Genomic DNA, 20,719 nt, shown 5'->3' on the forward strand with positions numbered 1-20,719 from the left:
TGATATATGTTACGCGTGTAAGTGGTTCATTTAGTGAAAGCATTACAAAAGCTTCCTATGCAAAATTAAGTACACGGATGCTTCTGCTTTAAAAGCACTTGACGCTAAGAAGACTTTCGGCTGCCAGTTCCCTAGGCTTCATAAGAAATGTCAGGCCATAAGGCAGCCGCAGCAGCAAAAATGTGATATGAGCCATGACGTTGTCGAGCGCCGAATTTAGACGGTCTGGGCGCTTTGGGCTCTGTGTGTATGTGTGCGTGCGTGTGTTTATGTGTGTCTGGGCCAGAAACGAGAGCAGCTGTTGAGGGCCGGCCCATTGCCTAGGCCTATGTAGTGCGGCTACATGCATATCTACATACATAGTTAGTTGCCTTGGTGCCGCCTCAAAGTGACAAGTCAAGCAGAGCCAAAGTCAGCGCCAAAGCCAGAGCCAGAGCCAGAGCCAGAGCCAGAGCCAACGCTAGAGCGACCTAGTCACCAGGCATGCCACAAGGATTGGCCTCGCCAATGATTGCGCCAACGACTGCGGCCTGTGTGATATGTTAATTTGCTTCTAAACTACACAGCGGCGCTCGGCTGTGGCCGTTGCCAAAGAAAATTCTCGAGCTGCCAAAAACGGGAAATAATAATAATAATAACAGCAGCAGCAACAATAATAATATACCTCGTACAAGTGCTTCAGGGCCAGATCTATATGACTTCTATCAAGTGTTAATAGACTTCAAGTAACTGAGCTAGTCTGGCCTATCTGGCTAACAGTTGGAATATATACATTCATCTATATATTTTTTTATCTTACCAACTGATATGCTTAGATAATACTTTGCTTGTATACATGTACCTCAATTTAGCTATAGATAAATCCAGTGTTAACAGAATATAGGGATTGTAAGAAAACATAAGAGAACCAACATTCATAATTTACAGGGTATCATCTAATCGCACACTCTGACTGGGCTCATATTCTGTGGATTTTGTTGTATCTTAAATTTTTTTATTATTATTTTGTTTTTTTTTCTACTTTTTTTCTCATAATGAAATTTGTGACCCGGTCGCATTGACACGTGCGAACTGCCGTGTCAGGCCCCCTTTAGCGTTCATTTTTCAGCTGCTTGTTGTTGTTGTTGAATTTAATGCGGTTTGTTATTTATTAGATTTACACAAATGGCATTTTGGGCCTAGTCACAGAGAGAGAGAGAGAGAGAGAGAAGCCAAGACTTTACTATTCCAACAGCTCCTGACTCTTGTCGCCTGCCAGGCGTTAAGTGCTTGCCTGTGCTCAGCTGTATGCAGAGCCCGCTGTGCGAAGAGCATAATGTGGGCAAAATAAGAATGAACAAAAATTATTGAAAATTCATTTAAATGTCAGCGAGGCAGAGTAGAACAGCTCAGAGCTGAGCAGAGTTGAGCTAAGCAGCGCAGCGCACCAAACTGGCGCAACATGTCGTATGCGTAATATTAAATATTTAAGGCGCTTACATTTTTAATGCGAACGTTAGCATGGGGTTGCTCAAGTTGAGCTCCGGGCCGATTCAGCGCCACCTGCCCCCCATCCGGCCAACAGACAACCCACCCCAGCCACCCCAGGAACACAGACGTTAAGAGAGATGAAGACGTGATAGGCAATGCCCGACACGCAAAGCACATGAGACACGCAAATATTTCACACGGAATCGATAAAAATATTGTTAATTAATATTCGTAGAGCTTTAAATGACAGCAGCCATCATATCTTATCAGATTTCGAGTGCTTTAAAAGCAAGTTATATCCATTTCAGTTTACACTATATTGTATCGTATGAAAATGTTGTTCTATGCATATTATTTTGTTTAAGTGCATTATGCACTCACCTAATAACCTATCTATATTTCAAGTGGGCCTCCATAAAGCAGCCCAGTGCCAGGAGCTAATCCTAAGCTGCTTATTAATATTGATTGTACACAATTAACCTGGGCAAACTTGCGTCAATAGTTTCATTTTTTCCACTGAGCTGATTATATTTCATTGTTGTTGTTGTTGTTGTTGCTGTTGTTATTGCATGAATGGAATATCTGCAGGATATGCCTTTCACTTTTGACAGACATAGCAACTAAAGATGTGCTCAGATGTTAGCTGTCGAGTGTATCTGAATCTTGTAAAGGTGTGTTCACTGTGATAGGACTTCAGCTGCATTTTGAATGAGTTGGGAATGAGTTGAGATATTATGATGAGAATTCTTTTTCGCTCTCACAGCAAACGGAAGAGATATTAAGAGAAAAGAATGCACGAGTCAAGTCTAACCAACTAGGATATACCCTAAACTTCATTCAATGCAGCTCGCATTGCAAACAGGTAAAAAACAGCCAAAAAAAAAAAAAATAAATAAATAAATAAAAAAATAATAATAATAAATAATAATAATAAAAATTATAATAATAATAATAAAGCAGCAGCTTATTTCTGTATAAATAATATTAATTTATGTAAACAAAGATATACATATATAATTAAATTTTGATTTGAATAAATCGAGTCTAACACTTTTAAATATATGAATTCAATATATGTTCTATATTTTCTATGGATTTTATAGACTCTATGAAGTCGACCCCGCATTTTATTATATATCAGTTACGTACATATTTAAGCAAGTATGTATATAATATTCTGAAATCGCATTTTCAATGGTTTCGGGGTATCCAAACGTAAGTCTCCAGGCGGACAGACAGAGAAACAACAGCTGACAAATAAAGAAATGGACAGGCGAAGAGACAGACATACAGAGAAACTGAGAAGATGGACAGACAGACAAACAGAGATACAGACAGAGAGACAGAAACTCTGACATATAGACAGACAGACAGACAAACAGACCGATTTACAGACTAACAGACAGACAGATTTACAGACATACAGATAGACAGACATAAAGACATCAGAAATACAGACTAAAATACATACAGACAAACAGATTTACAGGCAGACATACAGACATAAAGACATACACACATATAGACAAATATACATACAGACAGACAGACAAACAGATTTACAAACATTCAACCTTACAGACATACAGACAGATATACATACAGACAGTTATACATACAGACAGTCATACAGCCAGACGGACAGACACAGTCCCACTGAGAACTCTCGCCAACAAGAGATATGCACATGATGATGAACCAACTAAGCTAATATGCTGATCTAACTGTTCGAACACGTTATCAAATGCATTGGAAAACAGCAAAGTGTTGTCAACATGGGAGCTACCAAAAGCCAGCAGGCAGCAACAACAACAGCAACGACAGCAGAAACAACAACAACCGCAATGACAGCATCAACAATAACAACAAGCGGACGACGACATTCAACATATTTTGATTGCCTTCCAACAGTTAACGGTTTATTGTTGTTGTGCAATTTAAATCCAATTGACAACAATAACAAACAGAGCACTGACAATGTCAACAGCAAAAGCAAAATGCGAGCAACATTTCAAAGGGCCGCGAAAAAAGTTTCAGCAAAAAATCTGCATATTTATATATACAGCGTGAGAGAGAGAGAGAGAGGGGGAGAAATATATCTATAAGCACCTATATATATATAAATATTTATAAGCATTAGATGCTATATTTAAATTGATGCAACTATAGAGGTGGCATTTGCGTTTGATTTTGATCTTCTATTTGGTGGTATCAGGTTCGTGGCTCATCAAATAAAAGCTACTATTTGGCAGTGCCCTTAACATGTTTCTATTTCATTTGTGCTTCCCTTCGGCATTCGACAGCAAATGTTTTTGTTTTTTTTTTTTTTTTTTTTTTGTGGGTCACAGAAATGACAAACAACGATTATGCAATGATATCAATTTCCCACGTAACTGGCGCACGTCTTTGGCCCCAGCAATTTATTGACATTGGCTGTAAGACATTTTACGGGCCCTAAGAAGTCTGCCGACAGGAAATCGAAATCGACGAGCACGAAACCAAGAAGCCAATACAACGCGTCGTATGCGTAACCAGAATCTAGTGGCAAACGAAATAATGCAACAAATTTAAGGAAAATGGATGGGGCATGGATTTATGTGAAAACAAGTAAAGCCATTTCAGTCGAGCATTACCGACTGCTGAATACTCATTCACGGCTACACTCAAAAGCTGCAAGATCTATTTCCAGATTTGCTACGCGCCAATTCGGATATTTGCCTATTCTAACTGTAAAATATTTTATTTTTTCGATTTAACATGCTAAAAAAAATGCTTTATATTCAGAAACAATTTACCATGTTCCCCATTTATTTTGAACAATTTTTTAGGATCATAACAGTAATCTAGTAAAGCTTTCTAGCCCTAAAGCTGTAAAAGATAACGTTTTTCCCGAGCTGCCACGCCCCTAATAGGCATATATACATACGCCACATGTAGTGGATGGATCGGACAACACTTGTTGATTCGAAGGTATACACATTGCACCCAACCAATATACTCATTTCACTTTCTTGAAAGAGTACAAAAATATTTTAAAAATGTATATTTAAAAAAAAAATAAATAAATAAAATAAAAAATAAAATTTACAATAAAGACGATAAAACTACATGCTCTCTATTAAAAACACTCTCAAATACTCATTTAAAAAGGCTTTAAAGAACATCAATATCCATTTCGATGTGGAACAGGTGAGGAAAGGCAATGAAGACATTTAAACGATTTTCTGTTGAATTTCTATAGATTTTTTTTCGTTATAAAGCATATTGCGGTGCCTAAGCCAACCATTTCCCCACCTCCCGTAATCTTGTGACAAAAACCCCAACATGCCAACCAAACCGGGGAACCGCCGCGCCTCGCTTCACCGCCCACATTACCTAGTCGCACCATAATCAAAACATCTTTCTGCTCACAATCCCAGCTGCCTTTTTCGCTTTCGTATTATGTGTTGTTGTTGTTGTTGTTGAGAAGAGGGAAATATGATTACAATGGTTGACGCAGAACAGTGCCAGGTGGAAAGCTTGTCACATATATATTGTCCGGTCTGCGTTGTCTGTTGTGTGGGCGTGGCAGTTTATGTATATAACATATATAGAAGTATATACATATGTGTATGCATAAAAAATGTACATATATGCATATAAACAATAAATAATGCCTGCTTAATAATAAATGAATGCGCTATATACCCTAACCGCAAAATATTTTTACATTTTAGATTATTACACCATTTATTTGGCTTAAAATTAAAAAACATAAATTATATATATGTATATACATATATATAAATGTAAATATATTTGTTTCAATATTTACTTATTATATGTTTTTAATTATATAAGCATTAAAAATGTTTTTATAGCTTTTATTATTTTTGTATTATATTATTTTTAATACATAATAAATAAATCCTAATATATTAATATCATACAATTTTAAATATATAAAAATGATATTTAAAATGGACTAAAATTGTAAAATATGAATATATTAAAATTTTTTTATTATGTAATAAAAATAAAAAGTATATAATTAAATATTTTTTATTATGTATAAATATACAAGTATCCCCACTAATTTATTTTTTTATTTTATTATATTTATTTTATTATTATTATTATTTTATTATATTTTTATTTAGTTTGAAATGTTGTATTATTTATTAATATTATTTATTTTATTATTATTATTTCTTAAAATTTTAAGAGTATTTTTTATATTTTACATTTGAATTTCCAATAAAAACATTCTTCATATATATTTTTAATCGATCGACTGGAAAGAGAATCATTGTCGTTTTGTGATTTTCTCTTATTTTTTTTATTTTTTTTATTTTCAGCTTTATTTAATTTTGAAATTCGTTTTTCGATTGTTCTTCGTTTCTAATTATTTTGCGTAAAACGTGTAAATTTTTCATGAACTCTGCGCCATGCGTAATTAATTATATTATATAATTAAGCACAAATTAAAAGCATTGTTTGCAATTTGCCTTTCACGCGTGTAGACAAACACGTAAATATTACAAATAGTTCGCGCCGGGTCAAGAGATAAACGAACATTTTGTATTTATTAAATAGACCGCAAATTCGATGCTGGCATTTTAATTCATTCAAAGATCTCGGTGTAAATACCTGATATTTGTCGGCGAAAATCTATTTACAAACGGGCTTAAAGTACCAATACATGTAATATGCATCGCTCTACTCACGTATCACTGCAATGAAACAAGATTTAAATCGTATTAGGTGGATAGATAAATAAAGTCAATCAATACAAAATATAATATTATATAATATTATATAAAAATATAGGACATTCAACTATCCTATAGATAGATATATGGATAAAAAGATGGATTGATGGTTAGATAGATGGATGAATAGATGTATAGAAAGATAGATAGATAGATGAAAATATAGATAGATATATTATATTATAGATATATGCAATAAAGACAATTTAGAGGCATCTCTAAAGACTACCTCTGCTTGAAGTCTTACTTGTATATACACAAGCACACATACAGCCACGTATAAACAACAATATTAGATATCATGCTTCCTCTTCTCTTCAGAACCGAGCTCTGCAGAATGCCGTGTTTAAGAACATCCGCTTTTGTTGTCCAATATCTATTAACTTTTTGCAACTCGGGTCTGGCATCAGAATAATAAATGTTAACAGTTAAGTATACGTACATGTCTATGTGTACTATACCACATGAAACCGGCTTAACTTAGTCGATACACTCATTTCATATATGTATGTATTTTCTCAATGCAATATACCTCTACTCAACTCATATTTCGAGGCAGCAAGCTTGACCTCTTTGGCACACTGAAATTTTAAGCTGCAATGAAAATACCCCCAACTGTAAGTCACATTGTAGCTACACTGCAAGAATGCTCCAGTATGCGGGCTCATTTCGTTCTATAAATTTCAAATAATTACAGGATGTCGCCTAAGTTGCAAATTGTTTCTGTTTCCTGTGAGATAATCAGAGGATAGGAGAAGTGGCGTATTGATCGAGTACAATTAACAGAAATGCTATTCGCATAGGAAATAAATAACTAAAGCCAAGTACATCAAATGCATTTAGTAATAAATATTTTATAAATCAAATTTTGCCTGCAGTCGGCGCATTGTGTGCATTTGTTGTTAGCTTTCTTATTTAGACTTGACATTAACTTGTCCAGGTGGCAAAACTTTCCTCACACGTCAATTTCACTTAAAGTGTTGTTAGTGCTGGGAAGCTGTGTGTGTGTGTGTGTGTGTGTAACAAGGTCTGGTTTTAAAGTCAACTTTGTTTTAAATCAATAAGTCAAATGCTATTTATTTAATATGACTAAAATTTCGGCTACCAAAATTTTCTTTTATTTATAAGAATTCAGAGAGTCTAAGAAAATTAAGTTTTTACTAGTGTGCTAATAAAAATGATCAAGTATAATTTAATTAAATTGAAAATAAATCAAGTTTCAGTTCTCATAGAAAAAATTGTGGATAATAAAATAGATATAGTTAAAATGTTTGTCATACATATAGACATATGTACATGCATATATATTATATACATTATGATTATTGTCTTGGATCTAAATTATTGTCTTGGATTTAAATTTTGATAGTGGAACCTAGCTCGAGTTTTCATCAATGACATTGACGCCTCACAAAGCTCCAGCATCTCCTTGAGGATTTAATAATTAAAATCAAATAATACAAATAATAATCAAATCAGATTAAAAAAAAAAAAATCTTAAATGCAATTATTTTTTTCTTGTAATATTTTTGTATATATTATACAAAAAAAAAATTTAATTTATTTAACACATACTTTGTAGTTTTTCACATTTTATAATCAACAAATTCCCCTGCATTAGCTGCATGTGATAATAGCTATTTATATTCGCTGACTCAATTCGATTCGTCGCAAATACATTTGATACTCTATATATTTGCAATATATATTTAATGTAGCCTCCATGCGCATTCTGACTCTTTCCTCAACGAATACCAAAATGAGTAGAGAGAAAAGAAAAAAAAAAAAACGAAAACTTTTTGAAAGCTGAAGGTCAAAGCATTTTGGCCTGTCAACGCGTTGCTCTTGTAGTTTTTCAGTTTTCTTCTGATGCTGCTGCAGGCAACAAATATTTTTACAGGCGCCAGAAATGTAGCTGGCATGTGCAAAGACCAGCAAGCGCGCACACACACACACACACACACACACACACATACACATATAGAGTGCTGAACACACTTGCGAGTCAAAGAGAAGATGCAGTAAAGTATTTGACGCTCATGGCTTTGTTTGCCAACAATTTCTAAGCGCATATTTACTTTAAATTGTTGGACCATATTTTGTTTTTGTTGCACTTCATGTTGCAATAATGCAAGAATTGTTGTTGTTGTTGTTGCTGTTGCTGCTGCTGGCATATATTTCATATTTTTTGGAGAGTGAGCAGCAGTTGCACTTTGCATGCTGCATGCGGCACACTGCATGCGGCATGCATATTTCGTTCACTGCAGTTTAATGCGCCAGCATTTTATGTGTGTGTTTTTGTGTGACGCTCTGCGCCATTCAAGTGGTGGTGGTGGTGGTGGTGGTGCTGGTGGTGCTGGTGGTGGTGGTGGTGGTCGTGGTGGTGGTGCAGCGCTAAGACGCCACGAATACCACATAAAAACTTTCAACGTTTCACTTTTAATATTGGACAGCAGCCGTATATGTGATGCAAGTAGTAAAACTATTTGAGAGCTAAATGAAATTCAGTCAAATACGACTAACTTTGGGTTAGATCTCCGTCTGTATATGCAGTATATGGACTATAGATGAGTACAGTTATATTTATATGTAGACAACAGATGAGCAGTGTTATCTGCAGCTATATATATACATATATCTATACTACAGATGAGCAGGGCTAAGCTCTGCGCTATGCTACTTATCTCTTATTCATTGGCAGATGATTCATTAACAAACTAAATAATTCATTTAGTAAGAGTGCTCGAGTCGAGATTGCTCGACTCGAAAATTCTCTGAACCCGGCAAAGAGCTGATATTCCCATATTCCATTCTACTTTTATACTGTGGGAGCTAGACTAAGATCGTCGCGGTTACCCAGAATATATATATATATATATCTATATATATCTCTATATGTGACATACATTTTCACAAAACCAATACACCCGGATTACCCATATTTTTCATGGATTCAGGGCATACAAAAATAAATATTTGGACAAAAGTTATGTGACAGGACTTTCACATATTGAGTTTTTAAAACAGAAAACTAAATTATATAGTTCTTAATCTGTTGTCCGCCCGTCCATTAGAACTCAGAGATCTCGTAATTCACAAAGGCTTGACTAAAGCACACTTACTTCTTTATTCTATTCTATATTTATTATAAGCAATCGAGTTTTTCCCAAGGCGACAACGCATTATTGGGGTTACTCTCATGTCATAAAAAATTCTGTTCAAGGAATTCGGAATGCGAGAACAGAATTTTATATGATATTCAAATAAAAACCTCAATAATTCGTTGTCGCCTAGGGAAAAATTGACAAATACAAATTTCAAACATAACAAAAAATGCCAACAGTAAATAAATAAATCTACTACGAATCAATGGCGACATCAAAATCTATGGAGATTTTACGAATCAATGAATATTACCCAAGACGGAGCAATTTATAATGATGTGAGCATAAATAACAACTCCGCGATAAAGATCCTGATCCCTAGACAAACTTATATGGTTATAACGTCTTCGGTCCCTTGAGCGTCGTTATAATCTAGAATCCGATTATGTGTGTATTTGTTATTTTATTTTCAGAGCTCAAATTCTGTGAAAATTATAGCTAGCAAATAATTGTCGACCGTTTCTCGATGTCTGTCAATAGATATCTTTCACTCACACTCTGAGAAAAAAGTCAGAGAGCAACCCATTGCATCGGTTCTACAAAGAGTTTTTTTTACGATCGAACAGAAACCCTTTTTTCTGCTCTAGTCATTCGTAAGTATGGGCATGTATGTGTATATGCATGTAAAGACCGTTTTCATTGACTCTCATTGTGTGAACATCAATCGTATCGCTCCCTAAACGATGCTCGTGAAGAGAGCATCACACGAATAGTTCAACTCCAGACGCTCAACAGAAAACGAAAAACGAAAAGTTCCGAAGATTCTTGCTCAGAGCGAGGGCCGATTGTACATGATTTTTATACTCATTCACGAAAATAGAACGAGTATATTAGTATATTAGTTCGGATCGCGCAAGCCGAGCGTAAGGAACTAGACGGTTCATAATTTTGATAAGTTAGGGCAGGCTTTATATAAATATTAAGCATATACCTTCCCGATTCATTCAGCGTCTTCTGTCTATCTATAAATATGTACATATATCTTTTAACTCATAAATGCTATAGAGTTTACGTTTACCTATGAAAAATCCAAATTAAACTCTTTTTCCCATCATTCATAGTATGTTAATATACAAAGCACTTTTGAAACCTGTTTGAAACTACGGCAAACACTTTGGGTTAACTACATCAATGCATAAGGCATACAAAGACTTCCAATGGAGTGATATGTACGCTATCAAGTCATGCACAGAAACCAAAGCATATCAACAGTCCTCAAAGACATATCCACACACAGCAATTGACACTTAAGTAGACTAGAAGAGCATCTTATTAGATGTTGGCTGACAGCGACACTAGACTATATTATACTACTCTATATTATAGCCACTTGATGAAGACAATCTATTCATTTCCTACTTAAGTGAATTATTTTCATCATTAAAAGTATAAGCCAAATATGCCTTTTCGCCCTGATTCATCTTATCTTTCGACTCGAACGCTCTTTGCTTAATTTTTTTATTTTATTTTTTTTTAATAGTTTTCACATTTGAAATATTTGAATAAACAAAATGTTTTCATTCGTTGCCCAAAGATAAACTAATAAATTAAGGTTAATCTCTTTAATGAGATAATATCACTTTGCATAATATTAAACAGGAGTTACTTCTACCTAATCTTATTTCTGTCTCGGGCTTTTATCAATTTAAGTATTTAATTTTTTTTTTTATTTTGACGGTACTCACAGCACTCCACTTGCTCCAATATGTGTATAAATTTATGTATGGCAACAATGTTATGAATATTTCATTTGTTATCGCTGCGACAGCAAGATAAAATGCTACACACACACACACACACACACAGACAGACAGACACAGAGAGACGTCAAGATTAAAGAGGGGGAGGCACGTGTGCGTGTGGAATACATTTTCTGGGTCATTTTCAGTGTTCAACGTGCACCGTTTTTGGAGCTGGCGAAGCCCCAATGCAAAGGTTAACAAATGCACCTACAAATGCAACCAAAAAACGGCTTTAAGCTTATGATTAATTATGAAATGTTGAACAAGTGACACAAAAAGCCAAAGCCAGGTGCAAGCAATATTTATTGCACTGCAATTTGCTGTGACACTGATATAAAGCCAAGGGAGCGAGCAGCAGAAAATAAATCTTAAATATAATTGAATGCAGTCGCTGCTCTGTTATGATAGATTTAAATTAACTAAAGGAAGATAATCATTCTATATATTCAAATAGTATTCTGAAAACATCTAATGGGGAAAAATGTAGTCAAGTCGATTAAGTCACTGAATCAACTCTTTCATCAGTTTTAATTTCGCTTTCAGCTTAATACGTTTTCAATATCAATTCATTTGTCAATCAATATATCTATAGTTCTTTAAACCACATCGTCAATCCTTGGGGAAGGCAACTATCTAGTAGTCAATCAACAGCTACAATGGCGTCAATCAGCTTATCACTTTCTCTGACGAAGCATAAGTGCTTCAGTTAATCTGCCATTCAGTCAATCAATCAAACTGTGAAGTCGATTCGAGATTCAGCAAGCTGACCTTTCCCTTATTTGGTCAATCATAACAGTTAAGAGCACTAAATTAACGAAATGGCACAAGCAACATAAAGAGTGAGGGAGAGAGAGAGAGAGAAAGAGCGAGAGCGAGAGCACTACGACAGCTGCCGCTCAATTAACAGACTTAAAATAAAGTCAGTCGCAAATATTTACAACGGCTTCAGCTGGAGAATGGTAAATACTTGGCTAGGGCAAATGTGGAAATGGAGAGTATGTGTGCGTGTATGTGTGTGTATGACGAATGGTGGCTGGGCGCAAGATGGGGGCCAATGTGACTGCTGCCAACGTCCTGGCAAAAAGGATAAAAAGCCAACGTACTTCATTAATTTTAATTAAGCGCCCACAGCATGACACAAAAGTCAGCCCCAAAATGTGAGGTAGGCCGTAAAAATTTCAACTTTTGTGCCAATGCCACCTGGTAAATGGTACCTGCTAACGGGTGAGTGGTAAGCGCTGACTGCTGACTGAAGTCTGACTGAAGGTGACTAGAAACAGGACAACAACAGCAAAAATATAAAAATAAAAAAAAAAATATATATATATATATACATACATATATAAAAATAGCAACAACAAAATAAGAAAGTATTTCACATCCTGCGCAATGTCTGCAGATGCTACAGAGCTACAAATTTAAAGGGCAGAAAAAAGCGTAGCTAAGGCCGGATATATCAAAGGCATATTAAGCGTAGCTGATATAAATGGAAAATAGTCTGAGGATTTAATATTTACAAGAACGTATTGGTATATAAATATGCCAAATCATATTCATCTCAATAAATAAAGCGTGAAAGGGTTTTGTTCGTTTCTGCCTTTAAGTTAATTAATACAGTTATTCCGTTAAACTTATAATTTAATATATTTATTATTCTCTGTGTCTTTGCCTATTGTTGTTCTAGAAATTTCCGTTTCGACAGAGTTCTTAAGGCATATTTCCTGACGCACGAGCACATCCCTAGACGCGCCTTAAAGTAGGCACGCATTTTTTTTTATTTATTTATTTTTTTTTTTTATTTTTTTTTTTTTTTTTTTTTTTTTTTGAAAATGACAAATTAGTCGCGGACTTTTTAGCTTTTAGCTTTTTACTCTTGAACATTTTGCCATTTGCCAGCTGGCATTTTTTCGATTTATTTTTTTACATTTTTTATTCTTTATTTTTATTTGTTTATTTTATTTATTTTTTTTTTTTTTTTTTTTTGGGTTAACCTTGAGATTTTCAAGGGAATAATAAATAAATGTTGCTGACTCGACTCCATTTATCCCCGCCCCGACTCTCAATTTGTATCTACACATAATATTACCCTCTCTTAGGTAGTTTTATTTGCTTTGTTAGTGCCAGGCGATGCCTTGTAAATATATATGTCGAGGGAGTTGCTGCTACCAAGAACATAAATAAACATCTATGTAGATCTCATGTCATACATTTAACTTTTTGGCGCAACGCAAAAACCGCAAAACTTGAAACATTTCAATTTGGCTGCGAAATGGTTTAAGTTTGCCTTAGGACCGAGAATTGAGTGGACCCAGAGCCGTAAAGGCGCAGAGGCGGGGCATCATTTGCGTGAAGGGTTGATTTGAGAGACCGTAGCTCAGCAGTCGGCTAGCAGCTTTGGCGGAACTGTGACAAGCATTAAAGTCCAACTCTTAAATAAGTAACCATGAAGGACTTGGACGCAGCTGTTGAAAACCTGAAGTTGAAGTAAAGTTGGAGAATTAATAGCTGGCTGGCTGGCTAACTGGCGAGCCGTCCGAAGTTTTCAACTGCTGCTAAATGCTTATTGACAAATGAGCTAAACCGTTTGTAATGGCAGCGAATATCAACTTGTATTAAACGTGTGAATTAAGTCAACTATACAAATAATAAAAGTGAGCGAAGTTCAAATAAAGTTAGTTGTTTATAAAAGTTTATTTAGGCAACAAATTCTTAAATAACTCAATAATAAATTGCAAAATTTAGTAAAACAACTCTATATATGCATAAACAAGTAAGAAGCCTCTAGTCGAGACTGCTCGACTAGGACTCTTTATAAAAAGGAAATCGGATGAGTTATCGAAAAAATAAGATACACTCGCACTGCGTATGGCATACACGAGTATACATGCAAAATTTCAGATCTCTAGCTCTTATATCTTCTGAGATCTAGGCGTTTATACGGACAGGCGCACAATGCTATATCAAGAATATATATATTTTATGGGGTCTGCGATAATTCCTTCTACCTTTTACATACTTTACACAAAAACATTATACCATGATTTCACATTTTCAATGGTTTCAGGGTATAAAAAAAAAAGGAGTAAAGCTTCTTTTCTTTTTTTCTTGAAAAAAAATTACTGCATTGGATTAGTTCAGCAGAGTATCTAATAGTCCTGCATGCTGACTTGATTTGTTGAAGTGTAACCGTTTAGGTATTTAAAACACAGTCTAGCTCTAGACATCTTGGAACTTATCGAGTGCATAATGCTCGTAATATCGCTCACAGGACATATAAATCTCAAGTAATAAGCCTGTAGGGTAACCAAACCCGTCAATGCTTCAGAAGGCTAGCAACAACTTTTGGAGTCTTTAGGTTTAAAACTGTTAAAAATGTTCATTTAATAATTAAGAGCTAAAGCTGAGCGACGATGAAGAATGCAAAGAGTTATAAACCATATACGAATATATATATAGGTATGCTTATAAAGACAGATGTATACAAATATATACATATATCTTTTATTAAAACCTATGCGCTGGAATTAAGAGAATCCATTTAAATTAGAAATGTTTTAATTGAAGCGCGCGTGCGATGCAGACAGAAAATAAAAAATAAAATTAAGGAAAAACGCCATGAAAATGCCGAGGGAATGAAATGTGCGCTTGGCTGCGGCAGGCTGAGGCTGAGGCGTGGCTAAGAATTGTGGACGGTGGGCGGTGGGTGGTGCTAAAACTAGCAAAATGAAATCGCAGCTGTAGAAGCGACAGCGTCTAGAAGAACGACAATAATAGTAGAGATCATAAAAATTGCGGAAAAGTCGAAATGGGCCATAGAAATGTTATACCCACACACACACCCACACTCGCGCACACACACATAGGCAGAGGCTGACATGCACATAAGCTGCGCGGCTAATTAGATTAAAAACCAACAGCAACAACAACAACACCAACAACTACAACAACAACTACAACATGTATAAAAACATGCGTCAGGCCACTTACTAATCCAACATTTCAATGTCATCCTCATCGTCGCTGTCATCGTAGCCGCCATCGCGTCGCTCCTCGTCGTCGTCATAGAACCTCGCCTCCTGGGCGGCATTCACCGGGCCGAAACGCTCGCGGCTGCGCTCGCGGCTCTGCTGGCCGCCTTCGTTGCTGTTGCTAATGTTGCTGGTGCTGCCACGCCCCTGGGCGGTAGCGGCGGCACGGCGACGCATTGTCGATTGCACGGCCAGGCCGACGCCCTGCTCCAATTCCTCCTCCTCTTCATCGCTCTCGATCTCGATTTCGTCGAGATCGCGTTGGCTAATGCTGCGCTCCGGCATTGTTACTATCGCTTGACTTTATATCTCTCGCCCTCTCGCTCGCTCTTTCTTTCTGTTGCTCTCACTCACTCACACACGCACAAGCAAAAAAAAAAATTGATATATATTTATATATATATGGCACGATTTATAACAGAGATTCAATCCAATCCAATTCGAGACAATTCGATTCCAATTCGATTCCAACTCAATTCCAATTCAATTCCAATCCAATTCTTCGCACGACACGACACTTGCCACAGACACTTGCCACACGCTGAAGAGACTTGCACCGAACGCATCCAAAACTGCAATTGGCGCTGCGAGTGCGTCGCCAGTTGGCAGCAAGCGGCCAAAGTGGCCAATTGACTCGATGGGGCTTCGAAAAGGCCGCCAGGTGATTTCATTCCAGCTAATTCAATTAGCCCAGCCACAGAGTGCGGGCAAATGTCTAGCTGTAACTGTAGCTGTGTATGTTGCTAGAGCATTGCTTTTTCTGCTTCTGCTTCTTCTTCTTGCCTTTTTTGTTTTGAATGGGGTCAGCGATTTTTGGGGGCGACATTTTTTGGCGGCCATTACAGCTGGCATGGCTAAGCAGTAGGAAGCCCCAGTTTGTGGCCGACAACAAAAAACAAGAAAAATGGCTACAAACAAAATGAAACTTGAAATACATTTCCAAAAATGTATCTAACAGATTCAATAGTACTATTGATTACTGTAGCTGAGAGATAGTTTTTAATATGAGAGATTTGTATCTGAAAAATATTTTTGAATGTGGTATGTCTTTATCTGAAAGATAACTTATTATCAGTATCACATTTTGGTATCTGAGAGATAGTTTTAATCAATGTTTGTATCAAATGTATCTGAAAGATACTTTTATTTGAAAAATACATGTATCTGAAAGATACTTGTATGTGAAGGATGCTTGTATCTGAAAAATACTGGTATCTGAAGGATACTCCTTCATATGCAATGTTTACATCTAAAAGATACTTCTAAAAATCTGACACTTGTGTCTGAAAGATAATTCTTCAAATGTGATGACTGTATCTGAAAGATACTTTTTAATGTGTGTTTTGGTATCAGATAGCAACTTTTCAAAATTAGATGTCTGCATTTGAAAGATACTTTTTCTAAAACATGCTGTTTCATCTGAAAGATATTTTTGTTTGTGATATTTATATCTGACAGATACTTTTTAAAATTTGATGTTTGTATCTGATAGATACTTTTGGATGTGATGTTTGAATGCAAAAAATATTTCTCAAAATTTTATGCTTGCATCTGATAGATACATTTTAAAATGGGATGTCTGTATATCAAAGATACATAGTTTTTCTTAAAATCATTTCTTAAACTGAAAGATACGTTGTAATATATGAATTAGTATCAGCATTTTATGTTTGTATCTAAAAGATGGCTTTTATTAACATTATTTTTTAAGCTAAAAGATAGTTTTTTTTTTTTTTTTGTATCTTATAGATACTTTTTAAAACTTAAGGTTTGTATCTGAAAGACACTTTTAATAGTTTATAAAATATATCACATCTATTAACATGATTTCCCACGGCATGGGACACAGGTGTTTCACTTATATTTCTGTAGTCGATCCTCTTGACCATGAGGATGGTCAAATGTAGCTCTATGCTTTCCCGAAAGAATATATTCATGTTTGGACAAATGCTCCCTGCAGATAGATAAATGTATCTAAGACCACAAATGGTATCAAACATCATTATCATATCAAATAAATTTCTTCTTTAAATAATAGCATTGCTAATTCATTATTATATCGAACAAAGCGCAATTGCACATTCATTCACAATTATTTCAGTCATAAGCACAAACCAAAATGGAATTCTATAGAAAAGTAAATAAGGGAAACGAGCTATTTTCTATTTTCTTATGAACAATTGCTTAACGTATATGAATATACATATATAACTTGCTGAACTCAAAGTCAATCAGATATATAAGAATAACTGAGTTCTTGGCTAAGCAAATTTATTAATTTCATTAAGCTGAACAAGCTAGCAGCATTTACAAACTTCTTTTATCTTATCAGTAACTGTTTATATAAATTCAATATAACTCTATAGAGCGAGAGAGCATCAAGCAAAACGATCAAACATGGAGACAGAGCAACGACCAGTTTTGCATAGATCACTGTAGCTTACTCATCTCAAAGGCCTCATATTAACTGGTTGAACCAGCTCAAAAAATCTTGTTGTACTTCAGTGTGTCTTCGCATATCTGAGAGTATTGATCGGACTGCATAGAAGATCACCAACTTCGAAGAGACATACGATCAGTTCAGCAGAGGTCGTAGATCTGTGTAGCTCATTCTACTGAGTGAAACATGAATCGATGCTCTTGCTCATCCTATATAATACCCCTACATAATGTATAATGAGCAGAGGCGTAGTCCAAGCTCAGATTAGACAAGCTTCACAAAATCTGTCAATTCTTCCATGGGTATTTGCATGTGTAAGAGTATTGATCTGTACCTATAAGAGCTAAAGCTTATAATCAGCTATATAAATCAAGATCAATTAGAGCTCATGTCAAACTTCCGGTAGAGTTATATTTCAGGTCAACAAAGTTGATATCAAGATACTGCCAGCATAGACAGAAATTGAATATTAAACACTTTAATATTCTGGTGAGTCAGAGTGAGTCAGAGTGAGTCAGAGTATCATCTAGTCGGGGAAAACCCACTTACCCATATGAACGTTGAATCCCAATATATTTACTTGAAGACACAACATTGCTTATAGCTTGATCATAGACATAACAAGACTATGTTTACAGGGTATATGCATACACGTTCGCCATTGGCTATTGCTTACAGGGTATCTGCTTAGGGTCTGACCAGTCTATTGCTTACAGCGCATCTACTAGCCTAACGTTAGCCAGTAGTTTCATTGATTTCTGTGTGAGCTAATTGCAGGCAGAGGCAAAAGCTGAAACTTATTAAAATTTATACGTATATTGGCTCGGTCGGCTGTTTGGCGATTCGCCTATTTGGCCATTTGACGATTTGGCGGCGGCTCTGGCTTCCGGTTGTTGGCGAGCCAGAAGAACCATAAAATTGAAAATGAGCTGAGCCAAGACACAAAGGCAAAAAAAACACAAAAAAAAAAAAAAAAAACGCGCGCATTTAATGAGCCATTTCAATGCCAAGGCGCAGTGTGCAGCCAGCTGAAAATGCTATTATACCCTGTACGTGGCTCTCGTGCATGGCGAGTGATATGTACAAATATATTGCTTGAACATATTTAAAAATACGAAAATTGTTTGATTTTAAGAATTTGGATCTTAGTTATATAGCAAACATGTATAAAGTTAGAGTAGATAATGGAAATTTATTGGGATAGCAAATTTTAAGCAAATTAATTTCTTTCAGCTAATCAGATTTGATAGAGTTTTAATTATCTTATTATTAAGGCGGTCGAACTCTCCAGTTGAATATTCCAGGGCAGGAGACAACGAATGGGGCCTAGATGCCACAGCTCATATTTGGATGAGACATAGTTGAGATCCAACTATGATTATCATATAGACTACTTAATTTCATTAAATACCAAGTCTATTTAAGCATTTAGAGAATAGAACTTAACACTCTTCATCGCTAGCTCAGGAAGTCTTACTGCAGACTTTCTCTCAAATCTCTCAAATTTCGCAAGTGTAGCTCCCTTATCCATTTGCCACGCCCACCAGAGGCACATACATATACTTACTGGCTAATCAATAATATTCAAACCGTGGAAAACCTAGTTTTATCAAATATATTATATATATATTTTACTTTTTTTTTTTTTTTTTTTTTTTTTTTTTAACTCATTATATAGTCTTTATCTACTATAAATTTCTTTAACGAAATTTACCTCCACAAATGATATACAGTCGAGTCTCGATAATTCGTACCCTGCTAAACGGAAAATCGCGACAAATCGAAAACAAATTCGACCCCTTGAAAGAAATTCGTTCTCAATATTTCTCGATAATTTGAATTTCTGTGCAAATCGAAAAAAACTGATCCCCTTGCCATTTCGAATTATCGGAATTCCACTGTATATATAAGTACAGTAGAATCCGGTTATAACGACACTCAAGGGACCGTCGGTATACCCGGAAGGTGCTATAACCGTATAAGTTTGCTCATAATAATTTGTCTGGGCACCAGAATTTTCGTCGCTATAACCGTACAGACGCTATAAACGGAGTCGTTATAACCGGATTGTACTGTATATATATAACTTCAAGTCGCTAGCACCTCTAGTCATAGCATTTCAGATATATAAGATATACATACATCTTCACGCCCCAAGTGGGCGTATCCAATCAGAGAGTACATATGGCAAATTTCAAGTCTTCAGCTTCAATTGAATATTGTATGAAACTAATAGGCTCTTCTAACTTCTTGAGCGGGTATGACGAATCTAAAGACCTTAAAGCCTCTACAGCTCCTCCTCGCCTGTAGACACGCGTCCCTTTGCCTGCAGGCTGCCTAGCAAAAAAGCGATTTAAATTTGCCGCCGAGAGTAAAAAGGCGAATATGCAGTGAATGCCACAGCTAATTAGGCCAATGAACAATGGCGAGCATAATGAATGAACGTGCGTTAAGTTCGGGTGGAAATATTGCAACTATTTCTGGAGCATTTGAGGGTAATTAGGTAAACGTGTATTATTGACACAACATGCAATTGCTTTTTGCCATTGCAGATATTTATAGCCGGAGCTGGAGCTGGAGCTGGGGCTGGAGCTGGGGCTGGAACCGAAGCCGGGAGGCGGTGTCAGCAAGTGGCGTGTGTGGGGCGAGGCATGCAATGCATCGGGCCAGAGTATCGCATGGCAATTAGATTAATGGCAATTATAGATGTCAGCTCGAGTGTCGAATGTCTGTTTAAACGCATAATTAATTAAGTGAAGCGCGTTGCACGCGCACTGCACGCGCAGACAGGCGATTCCCATATGGCTGCCTGCCAAGCGGCAAGCGTCGAGATGACGCGACGACGATGCCAATGGCACTGCCAGTGCCACGGTCAAGGCCAACTTCCATCAGGCACTGTCGCAGCCAGACGAAGATCGACCATATTGGGAGAAGAGAAAGAAAACGGAGCAAAGAGCGGCCAATAACTCAACGAAAGGTGTCAATTGCATCTACATCTCATCATATCATCGTCATCTTCATCTTCATCTTCATCTCATCATATCATCTTCATCTTCGCATCTTCGCAATCTTCCTCTTAATTGGCGCACTGAAACTTACAAAATGTTTATGAAATCCGTGTGTT

The 20,719-nt window shown here is 36.1% G+C and overlaps 1 protein-coding gene across 1 annotated transcript; it reads right to left on the minus strand.

Moving 5' to 3' along the window:
* Nucleotides 1-5,715: 5,715 nt before the first annotated feature.
* On the minus strand, nt 5,716-15,781 carry LOC6584148 (extracellular matrix protein 2). Its single transcript, XM_002009771.4, has 3 exons — nt 15,115-15,781; nt 6,177-6,182; nt 5,716-6,120 (listed from the first exon to the last, which is right to left on the minus strand). The coding sequence occupies exons 1-3, from the start codon at nt 15,438-15,440 to the stop codon at nt 6,078-6,080; spliced, it is 375 nt and encodes a 124-aa protein (XP_002009807.2). The 5' UTR covers nt 15,441-15,781; the 3' UTR covers nt 5,716-6,077.
* Nucleotides 15,782-20,719: the final 4,938 nt, after the last annotated feature.

This window comes from Drosophila mojavensis, unplaced genomic scaffold (genome assembly GCF_018153725.1).
Source record: "Drosophila mojavensis isolate 15081-1352.22 unplaced genomic scaffold, ASM1815372v1 contig_136, whole genome shotgun sequence".
NCBI classification, from domain to species: domain Eukaryota; kingdom Metazoa; phylum Arthropoda; class Insecta; order Diptera; family Drosophilidae; genus Drosophila; species Drosophila mojavensis.

Excerpts from the sequence above, each read along its gene's own strand:
- LOC6584148 (XM_002009771.4), bottom strand. The coding sequence starts at position 15,440 with ATGCCGGAGCGCAGCATTAGCCAACGCGATCTCGACGAAATCGAGATC.